General features: G+C 47.8%; 1 protein-coding gene across 4 annotated transcripts in view; it reads right to left on the bottom strand.

The window, feature by feature from the left end:
* LOC142245643 (sulfotransferase 1C2-like) overlaps positions 1-12,371 on the bottom strand; it is a 44,592-nt gene continuing 32,221 nt past the window's right edge. For all 4 annotated transcript variants that reach the window (XM_075318537.1, XM_075318536.1, XM_075318534.1 and 1 more), the window contains exon 8: positions 1-287. In XM_075318537.1, coding sequence (XP_075174652.1) covers positions 175-287 — 113 coding nt within the window. In that variant the 3' untranslated portion in view covers positions 1-174. The remainder of the gene's footprint in view (positions 288-12,371) is intronic.

Genomic DNA, 12,371 nt, shown 5'->3' with positions numbered 1-12,371 from the left:
CAGTGTTAATCTAATGTTTTATTGACTCGCACCAGGAAATCGCGAGTGGAAAAGAGCCCATATGCTGGGACTTGTAGTTCCACAGCAGCGCAGGTATCATATTACGGCTACAAGTCCTAGATACAAAGGGTTAAATGTCCTTTATAAAGTCCCAATGTCCAGCAGCCGGGGTCCTCAGAGATGCGTCCGGAAAGTCAGCCCCGTCCCCTCCATTCTTCTGCCATATTCCTCCTCAAACACCTCGTCCTGTGCAACCGTGAAATGATTCCTCCAGTCTCCCACCATGCCTGGAGGAAAAGAGGACCAGGGGTCACTTATTATGGAGGCACTGTGGATATCGCTGTTATTATGGGGGCACTGTGGATGTCACTGTTATTATGGGGGCACTGTGGATGTCACTGTTATTATGGGGACACTGTGGATATCGCTGTTATTATGGGGGCACTGTGGATATCGCTGTTATTATGGGGGCACTGTGGATGTCACTGTTATTATGGGGGCACTGTGGATGTCGCTGTTATTATGGGGGCACTGTGGATATCGCTGTTATTATGGGGGCACTGTGGATATCGCTGTTATTATGGGGGCACTGTGGATATCACTGTTATTATGGGGGCACTGTGGATATCACTGTTATTATGGGGGCACTGTGGATGTCACTGTTATTATGGGGGCACTGTGGATATCGCTGTTATTATGGGGGCACTGTGGATGTCACTGTTATTATGGGGGCACTGTGGATGTCACTGTTATTATGGGGGCACTGTGGATGTCACTGTTATTATGGGGGCACTGTGGATATTGCTGTTATTATGGGGGCACTGTGGATGTCACTGTTATTATGGGGGCACTGTGGATGTCACTGTTATTATGGAGGCACTGTGGATATCGCTGTTATTATGGGGGCACTGTGGATGTCACTGTTATTATGGGGGCACTGTGGATATCACTGTTATTATGGGGGCACTGTGGATGTCACTGTTATTATGGGGGCACTGTGGATGTCACTGTTATTATGGGGGCACTGTGGATGTCACTGTTATTATGGGGCACTGTGGATGTCGCTGTTATTATGGGGGCACTGTGGATGTCGCTGTTATTATGGGGGGCACTGTGGATATCGCTGTTATTATGGGGGCACTGTGGATGTCACTGTTATTATGGAGGCACTGTGGATGTCACTGTTATTATGGGGGCACTGTGGATGTCGCTGTTATTATGGGGGCACTGTGGATGTCACTGTTATTATGGGGGCACTGTGGATGTCACTGTTATTATGGGGGCACTGTGGATGTCACTGTTATTATGGGGGCACTGTGGATGTCACTGTTATTATGGAGGCACTGTGGATGTCACTGTTATTATGGAGGCACTGTGGATATCGCTGTTATTATGGGGGCACTGTGGATGTCACTGTTATTATGGGGGCACTGTGGATATTGCTGTTATTATGGAGGCACTGTGGATATCGCTGTTATTATGGGGGCACTGTGGATGTCGCTGTTATTATGGGGGCACTGTGGATGTCACTGTTATTATGGGGGCACTGTGGATGTCACTGTTATTATGGGGGCACTGTGGATGTCACTGTTATTATGGGGGCACTGTGGATGTCGCTGTTATTATAGGGGCACTGTGGATATTGCTGTTATTATGGGGGCACTGTGGATATCGCTGTTATTATGAAGGCACTGTGGATATTGCTGTTATTATGGAGGCACTGTGGATATCGCTGTTATTATGGGGGCACTGTGGATGTCACTGTTATTATGGGGACACTGTGGATATTGCTGTTATTATGGAGGCACTGTGGATATCGCTGTTATTATGGGGGCACTGTGGATATCGCTGTTATTATGGGGGCACTGTGGATGTCACTGTTATTATGGGGGCACTGTGGATATCGCTGTTATTATGGGGGCACTGTGGATGTCACTGTTATTATGGGGGCACTGTGGATATCACTGTTATGGGGGCACTGTGGATGTCACTGTTATTATGGGGGCACTGTGGATATCACTGTTATGGGGGCACTGTGGATGTCACTGTTATTATGGGGGCACTGTGGATATCGCTGTTATTATGGGGGCACTGTGGATGTCACTGTTATTATGGGGACACTGTGGATGTCACTGTTATTATGGAGGCACTGTGGATATCGCTGTTATTATGGGGGCACTGTGGATATCGCTGTTATTATGGGGGCACTGTGGATGTCACTGTTATTATGGGGACACTGTGGATGTCACTGTTATTATGGAGGCACTGTGGATGTCACTGTTATTATGGGGGCACTGTGGATATCGCTGTTATTATGGGGGCACTGTGGATGTCACTGTTATTATGGGGGCCACTGTGGATGTCGCTGTTATTATGGGGGCACTGTGGATATCGCTGTTATTATGGGGGCACTGTGGATGTCACTGTTATTATGGGGGCACTGTGGATGTCACTGTTATTATGGAGGCACTGTGGATGTCACTGTTATTATGGGGGCACTGTGGATGTCACTGTTATTATGGGGGCACTGTGGATATCGCTGTTATTATGGGGGCACTGTGGATATCGCTGTTATTATGGGGGCACTGTGGATATCGCTGTTATTATGGGGGCACTGTGGATGTCGCTGTTATTATGGGGGCACTGTGGATGTCACTGTTATTATGGGGGCACTGTGGATATCGCTGTTATTATGGGGGCACTGTGGATGTCACTGTTATTATGGGGGCACTGTGGATGTCGCTGTTATTATGGGGGCACTGTGGATGTCACTGTTATTATGGGGGCACTGTGGATATCGCTGTTATTATGGGGGCACTGTGGATGTCACTGTTATTATGGGGGCACTGTGGATGTCACTGTTATTATGGAGGCACTGTGGATATTGCTGTTATTATGGAGGCACTGTGGATATTGCTGCTATTATGGGGGCACTGTGGATATTGCTGTTATTATGGGGGCACTGTGGATATCGCTGTTATTATGGAGGCACTGTGGATATCGCTGTTATTATGGGGGCACTGTGGATGTCACTGTTATTATGGGGGCACTGTGGATGTCACTGTTATTATGGGGGCACTGTGGATATCGCTGTTATTATAGGGGCACTGTGGATGTCACTGTTATTATGGGGGCACTGTGGATGCCGCTGTTATTATGGGGGCACTGTGGATATCGCTGTTATTATGGGGGCACTGTGGATATCGCTGTTATTATGGGGGCACTGTGGATATCGCTGTTATTATGGGGGCACTGTGGATATTACTGTTATTATGGGGGCACTGTGGATATCGCTGTTATTATGGGGGCACTGTGGATATCGCTGTTATTATGGGGGCACTTTGGATATCGCTGTTATTATGGAGGCACTGTGGATATTGCTGTTATTATGGGGGCACTGTGGATATCGCTGTTATTATGGGGCACTGTGGATATTACTGTTATTATGGGGGCACTGTGGATATCGCTGTTATTATGGGGGCACTGTGGATGTCACTGTTATTATGGGGGCACTGTGGATATCGCTGTTATTATGGAGGCACTGTGGATATCGCTGTTATTATGGGGGTGTGAGGCAAATCCCGGGATATGAAGATGAATTATGACTCCAGTCATAATCCCTCATCACTCCCTGGCAGTGCCCCCTCCCTTCTTGTTCTCAGTGTTCCACTTACACCTCCATGGCCATGTCCTGTGATATGGAAATTAGGTGGCTTGGGGACAATGGACACAGGATGACTCCCTGCCGTGACCCTGTAGTAGGAGCTGCTAGCTAGTTAGCAAGGCTATGGAAATAGCCAGACAGAACGACTCCAGTAAAAAATGGTTCATATCTCGCAAGCCATATTTCCGATAAATATGGCAACCATAAAAATGGTGTCTCCGCATGCGGACGATGCCGGCACCCCCTTTTTATGGGAGCAGGACATTGGGAAATGCCCCAGGCGTGATATCAGCCAATGGGGAACTGGCAGACAGGTCATGAGTCCCCTCGTTCTGTAGCTAAATTCATAACTGTCACAATGAGAGCATTGGCGTCCGCCTACGACGCTCCCAGGCAAAGTTATGGCCCATATTCCATGTTGTGGATTTTGTCCATAACTCCAGCCAGGGGTGGAGCAGTGCTCCCTCTGAGGTCACTAAGGTAGGAGGGGACCTGGATTTGCCCAGGTTGATAACCCTACTTCGGCCATTTTCCAGGGTTCTTTTCGCTGGGGGCACGTGTAGGAAACATCTGTGGGAAGGATCCTAGGAACCTGGGTACAGCGCCCCCCTGTGGCCAGACGCAACAAGGTAACTGCTGGAACTGTGTATGCCTGTTTGTAACCCATGCTTTGCTTGTAACTGTACTCTGACATAACTGTATATTCCGTAGATTCCCTATTGTATATATTGTAGTTCTAGTGTGCTTTAGGCTGATTAAATTATATAATTAATCTTGGGCTGTTCTGTTATCTCGATCTTGAATCCCACGTCTGTGTGTTCGGCTAATAGTTACCGTAAATCGGTTGGTGGCAGCGAGTTGTGCCAAGGATTATTGTGGGGAGGCCAGTGAGATTCGGGGAGATTTTATATATTCCGCCCGCGGAGGTCGGGGGAATATATACCCTACTCTCACCGGGGACCCTTCAATAATCGGCATAAGTAGTATAGCGGCCTCCTTGCTTATGGTCGGGCAATTCCATAATTGGCCTGACTATAAGAGGGGCGCTAGAGAGCGCGTCACGTGCTCTGTCTGTCGGTCGGGAGGTATAAAGGAGGGGGACGCCCACTTGTTACCCCCCGATTGTGACGTACTGGTAGCCAGCGCGGGGGATTTCTGAGTGACCCCCCCGGTGGTTTGTGACAGGGGGCACTGTGGATATCGCTGTTATTATGGGGGCACTGTGGATATCGCTGTTATTATGGGGGCACTGTGGATATCGCTGTTATTATGGGGGCACTGTGGATATTACTGTTATTATGGGGGCACTGTGGATATCGCTGTTATTATGGGGGCACTGTGGATATCGCTGTTATTATGGGGGCACTGTGGATGTCACTGTTATTATGGCGGCACTGTGGATATCGCTGTTATTATGGGGGCACTGTGGATATCGCTGTTATTATGGGGGCACTGTGGATATCGCTGTTATTATGGGGGCACTGTGGATATCGCTGTTATTATGGGGGCACTGTGGATATCGCTGTTATTATGGGGGCACTGTGGATATTACTGTTATTATGGGGGCACTGTGGATATCGCTGTTATTATGGGGGCACTGTGGATGTCACTGTTATTATGGCGGCACTGTGGATATCGCTGTTATTATGGGGGCACTGTGGATATCGCTGTTATTATGGGGGCACTGTGGATATCGCTGTTATTATGGGGCACTGTGGATATCGCTGTTATTGTGGGGGCACTGTGGATGTCACTGTTATTATGGGGGCACTGTGGATGTCACTGTTATTATGGGGGCACTGTGGATATCGCTGTTATTATGGGGGCACTGTGGATGTCACTGTTATTATGGGGGCACTGTGGATATCGCTGTTATTATGGGGGCACTGTGGCTGTCACTGTTATTATGGGGGCACTGTGGATATTACTGTTATTATGGGGGCACTGTGGATATCGCTGTTATTATGGGGGCACTGTGGATATCGCTGTTATTATGGGGGCACTGTGGATATCGCTGTTATTATGGGGGCACTGTGGCTGTCACTGTTATTATGGGGGCACTGTGGATATTACTGTTATTATGGGGGCACTGTGGATATCGCTGTTATTATGGGGGCACTGTGGATATCGCTGTTATTATGGGGGCACTGTGGCTGTCACTGTTATTATGGGGGCACTGTGGATATCACTGTTATTATGGGGGCACTGTGGATATCGCTGTTATTATGGGGGCACTGTGGATATTACTGTTATTATGGGGGCACTATGGATATCGCTGTTATTATGGGGCCACTGTGGATATCGCTGTTATTATGGGGGCACTGTGGATATCGCTGTTATTATGGGGGCACTGTGGATATCACTGTTATTATGGGGGCACTATGGATATCGCTGTTATTATGGGGGCACTGTGGATATCGCTGTTATTATTATGGGGGCACTGTGGATATCACTGTTATTATGGGGGCACTGTGGATATCGCTGTTATTATGGGGGCACTGTGGATATCGCTGTTATTATGGGGACACTGTGGATATCACTGTTATTATGGGGGCACTGTGGATATCGCTGTTATTATTATGGGGGCACTGTGGATATCGCTGTTATTATGGGGGCACTGTGGATATCGCTGTTATTATGGGGGCACTGTGGATATCACTGTTATTATGGGGGCACTGTGGATATCGCTGTTATTATGGGGGCACTGTGGATATCGCTGTTATTATGGGGGCACTGTGGATATCACTGTTATTATGGGGGCATTGTGGATATTACTGTTATTATGGGGGCACTGTGGATATCGCTGTTATTATGGGGGCACTGTGGATATCACTGTTATTATGGGGGCATTGTGGATATTACTGTTATTATGGGGGCACTGTGGATATTGCTGTTATTATGGGGGCACTGTGGATATCACTGTTATTATGGGGGCATTGTGGATATTACTGTTATTATGGGGGCACTGTGGATATCGCTGTTATTATGGGGGCACTGTGGATATCGCTGTTATTATGGGGGCACTGTGGATATCGCTGTTAATATGGAGGCACTGTGGATATTGCTGTTATTATGGGGGCACTGTGGATATCGCTGTTATTATGGGGCACTGTGGATATTACTGTTATTATGGAGGCACTGTGGATGTCACTGTTATTATGGGGGCACTGTGGATGTCACTGTTATTATGGGGGCACTGTGGATGTCACTGTTATTATGGGGGCACTGTGGATATCGCTGTTATTATGGGGGCACTGTGGATATCGCTGTTATTATGGGGGCACTGTGGATGTCACTGTTATTATGGGGGCACTGTGGATGTCACTGTTATTATGGGGGCACTGTGGATATCGCTGTTATTATGGGGGCACTGTGGATGTCACTGTTATTATGGGGGCACTGTGGATGTCGCTGTTATTATGGGGGCACTGTGGATGTCACTGTTATTATGGGGGCACTGTGGATATCGCTGTTATTATGGGGGCACTGTGGATGTCACTGTTATTATGGGGGCACTGTGGATGTCACTGTTATTATGGAGGCACTGTGGATATTGCTGTTATTATGGAGGCACTGTGGATATTGCTGCTATTATGGGGGCACTGTGGATATTGCTGTTATTATGGGGGCACTGTGGATATTGCTGTTATTATGGAGGCACTGTGGATATCGCTGTTATTATGGGGGCACTGTGGATGTCACTGTTATTATGGGGGCACTGTGGATGTCACTGTTATTATGGGGGCACTGTGGATATCGCTGTTATTATAGGGGCACTGTGGATGTCACTGTTATTATGGGGGCACTGTGGATGCCGCTGTTATTATGGGGGCACTGTGGATATCGCTGTTATTATGGGGGCACTGTGGATATCGCTGTTATTATGGGGGCACTGTGGATATCGCTGTTATTATGGGGGCACTGTGGATATTACTGTTATTATGGGGGCACTGTGGATATCGCTGTTATTATGGGGGCACTGTGGATATCGCTGTTATTATGGGGGCACTTTGGATATCGCTGTTATTATGGAGGCACTGTGGATATTGCTGTTATTATGGGGGCACTGTGGATATCGCTGTTATTATGGGGCACTGTGGATATTACTGTTATTATGGGGGCACTGTGGATATCGCTGTTATTATGGGGGCACTGTGGATGTCACTGTTATTATGGGGGCACTGTGGATATCGCTGTTATTATGGAGGCACTGTGGATATCGCTGTTATTATGGGGGTGTGAGGCAAATCCCGGGATATGAAGATGAATTATGACTCCAGTCATAATCCCTCATCACTCCCTGGCAGTGCCCCCTCCCTTCTTGTTCTCAGTGTTCCACTTACACCTCCATGGCCATGTCCTGTGATATGGAAATTAGGTGGCTTTAGGACAATGGACACAGGATGACTCCCTGCCGTGACCCTGTAGTAGGAGCTGCTAGCTAGTTAGCAAGGCTATGGAAATAGCCAGACAGAACGACTCCAGTAAAAAATGGTTCATATCTCGCAAGCCATATTTCCGATAAATATGGCAACCATAAAAATGGTGTCTCCGCATGCGGACGATGCCGGCACCCCCCTTTTTATGGGAGCAGGACATTGGGAAATGCCCCAGGCGTGATATCAGCCAATGGGGAACTGGCAGACAGGTCATGAGTCCCCTCGTTCTGTAGCTAAATTCATAACTGTCACAATGAGAGCATTGGCGTCCGCCTACGACGCTCCCAGGCAAAGTTATGGCCCATATTCCATGTTGTGGATTGTCCATAACTCCAGCCAGGGGTGGAGCAGTGCTCCCTCTGAGGTCACTAAGGTAGGAGGGGACCTGGATGTGCCCAGGTTGATAACCCTACTTCGGCCATCTTCCAGTGTTCTTTCGCTGGGGGCACGTGTAGGAAACATCTGTGGGAAGGATCCTAGAAACCTGGCCTACAGCGCCCCCCTGTGGCCAGACGCAACAAGGTAACTGCTGGAACTGTGTATGCCTGTTTGTAACCCATGCTTTGACTGTAACTGTACTCTGACATATGTATATTCTGTAGATTCCCTATTGTATATATTGTAGTTTCTAGTGTGCTTTAGGCTGATTAAATTATATAATTAATCTTGGGCTGTTCTGTTATCTCGATCTTGAATCCCACGTCTGTGTGTTCGGCTAATAGTTACCGTGAAGCGGTTGGTGGCAGCGAGTTTGTGCCAAGGATTATTGTGGGGAGGCCAGTGAGATTCGGGGAGATTTTATATATTCCGCCCGCGGAGGTCGGGGGAATATATACCCTACTCTCACCGGGGACCCTTCAATAATCGGCATAAGTAGTATAGCGGCCTCCTTGCTTATTGTCGGGCAATTCCATAATTGGCCTGACTATAAGAGGGGCGCTAGAGAGCGCGTCACGTGCTCTGTCTGTCGGTCGGGAGGTATAAAGGAGGGGTGACCCCCACTTGTTACCCCCCGATTGTGACGTACTGGTAGCCAGCGCGGGGGATTTCTGAGTGACCCCCCCGGTGGTTTGTGACAGGGGGCACTGTGGATATCGCTGTTATTATGGGGGCACTGTGGATATCGCTGTTATTATGGGGGCACTGTGGATATCGCTGTTATTATGGGGGCACTGTGGATATTACTGTTATTATGGGGGCACTGTGGATATCGCTGTTATTATGGGGGCACTGTGGATATCGCTGTTATTATGGGGGCACTGTGGATGTCACTGTTATTATGGCGGCACTGTGGATATCGCTGTTATTATGGGGGCACTGTGGATATCGCTGTTATTATGGGGGCACTGTGGATATCGCTGTTATTATGGGGGCACTGTGGATATCGCTGTTATTATGGGGGCACTGTGGATATCGCTGTTATTATGGGGGCACTGTGGATATTACTGTTATTATGGGGGCACTGTGGATATCGCTGTTATTATGGGGGCACTGTGGATGTCACTGTTATTATGGCGGCACTGTGGATATCGCTGTTATTATGGGGGCACTGTGGATATCGCTGTTATTATGGGGGCACTGTGGATATCGCTGTTATTATGGGGCACTGTGGATATCGCTGTTATTGTGGGGGCACTGTGGATGTCACTGTTATTATGGGGGCACTGTGGATGTCACTGTTATTATGGGGGCACTGTGGATATCGCTGTTATTATGGGGGCACTGTGGATGTCACTGTTATTATGGGGGCACTGTGGATATCGCTGTTATTATGGGGGCACTGTGGCTGTCACTGTTATTATGGGGGCACTGTGGATATTACTGTTATTATGGGGGCACTGTGGATATCGCTGTTATTATGGGGGCACTGTGGATATCGCTGTTATTATGGGGGCACTGTGGATATCGCTGTTATTATGGGGGCACTGTGGCTGTCACTGTTATTATGGGGGCACTGTGGATATTACTGTTATTATGGGGGCACTGTGGATATCGCTGTTATTATGGGGGCACTGTGGATATCGCTGTTATTATGGGGGCACTGTGGCTGTCACTGTTATTATGGGGGCACTGTGGATATCACTGTTATTATGGGGGCACTGTGGATATCGCTGTTATTATGGGGGCACTGTGGATATTACTGTTATTATGGGGGCACTATGGATATCGCTGTTATTATGGGGCCACTGTGGATATCGCTGTTATTATGGGGGCACTGTGGATATCGCTGTTATTATGGGGGCACTATGGATATCGCTGTTATTATGGGGGCACTGTGGATATCGCTGTTATTATTATGGGGGCACTGTGGATATCACTGTTATTATGGGGGCACTGTGGATATCGCTGTTATTATGGGGGCACTGTGGATATCGCTGTTATTATGGGGACACTGTGGATATCACTGTTATTATGGGGGCACTGTGGATATCGCTGTTATTATTATGGGGGCACTGTGGATATCGCTGTTATTATGGGGGCACTGTGGATATCGCTGTTATTATGGGGGCACTGTGGATATTACTGTTATTATGGGGGCACTGTGGATATCGCTGTTATTATGGGGGCACTGTGGATATCGCTGTTATTATGGGGGCACTGTGGATATTACTGTTATTATGGGGGCACTGTGGATATCGCTGTTATTATGGGGGCACTGTGGATATCGCTGTTATTATGGGGGCACTGTGGATATCGCTGTTAATATGGAGGCACTGTGGATATTGCTGTTATTATGGGGGCACTGTGGATATCGCTGTTATTATGGGGCACTGTGGATATCGCTGTTATTATGGGGCACTGTGGATATTACTGTTATTATGGGGGCACTGTGGATATCGCTGTTATTATGGGGGCACTGTGGATGTCACTGTTATTATGGGGGCACTGTGGATATCGCTGTTATTATGGGGGCACTGTGGATATCGCTGTTATTATGGGGGCACTGTGGATATCGCTGTTATTATGGGGGCACTGTGGATATTACTGTTATTATGGGGGCACTGTGGATATCGCTGTTATTATGGGGGCACTGTGGATGTCACTGTTATTATGGCGGCACTGTGGATATCGCTGTTATTATGGGGGCACTGTGGATATCGCTGTTATTATGGGGGCACTGTGGATATTACTGTTATTATGGGGGCACTGTGGATATCGCTGTTATTATGGGGGCACTGTGGATGTCACTGTTATTATGGGGGCACTGTGGATATCGCTGTTATTATGGGGGCACTGTGGCTGTCACTGTTATTATGGGGGCACTGTGGATATCGCTGTTATTATGGGGGCACTGTGGATATTACTGTTATTATGGGGGCACTGTGGATATCGCTGTTATTATGGGGGCACTGTGGATGTCACTGTTATTATGGGGGCACTGTGGATATCGCTGTTATTATGGGGGCACTGTGGCTGTCACTGTTATTATGGGGGCACTGTGGATATTACTGTTATTATGGGGGCACTGTGGATATCGCTGTTATTATGGGGGCACTGTGGATATCGCTGTTATTATGGGGGCACTGTGGATATCGCTGTTATTATGGGGGCACTGTGGCTGTCACTGTTATTATGGGGGCACTGTGGATATTACTGTTATTATGGGGGCACTGTGGATATCGCTGTTATTATGGGGGCACTGTGGATATCGCTGTTATTATGGGGGCACTGTGGATATCGCTGTTATTATGGGGGCACTGTGGCTGTCACTGTTATTATGGGGGCACTGTGGATATCACTGTTATTATGGGGGCACTGTGGATATCGCTGTTATTATGGGGGCACTGTGGATATCGCTGTTATTATGGGGGCACTGTGGATATTACTGTTATTATGGGGGCACTATGGATATCGCTGTTATTATGGGGCCACTGTGGATATCGCTGTTATTATGGGGGCACTGTGGATATCGCTGTTATTATGGGGGCACTATGGATATCGCTGTTATTATGGGGGCACTGTGGATATCGCTGTTATTATTATGGGGGCACTGTGGATATCACTGTTATTATGGGGGCACTGTGGATATCGCTGTTATTATGGGGGCACTGTGGATATCGCTGTTATTATGGGGGCACTGTGGATATCGCTGTTATTATGGGGACACTGTGGATATCACTGTTATTATGGGGGCACTGTGGATATCGCTGTTATTATTATGGGGGCACTGTGGATATCGCTGTTATTATGGGGGCACTGTGGATATCGCTGTTATTATGGGGGCACTGTGGATATTACTGTTATTATGGGGGCACTGTGGATATCGC

Source organism: Anomaloglossus baeobatrachus, chromosome 7 (genome assembly GCF_048569485.1).
Source record: "Anomaloglossus baeobatrachus isolate aAnoBae1 chromosome 7, aAnoBae1.hap1, whole genome shotgun sequence".
Classification (NCBI taxonomy): domain Eukaryota; kingdom Metazoa; phylum Chordata; class Amphibia; order Anura; family Aromobatidae; genus Anomaloglossus; species Anomaloglossus baeobatrachus.
The sequence above is the reverse complement of the archived record's forward strand: the minus strand, read 5'-3'. Positions and strand labels throughout refer to the sequence as shown.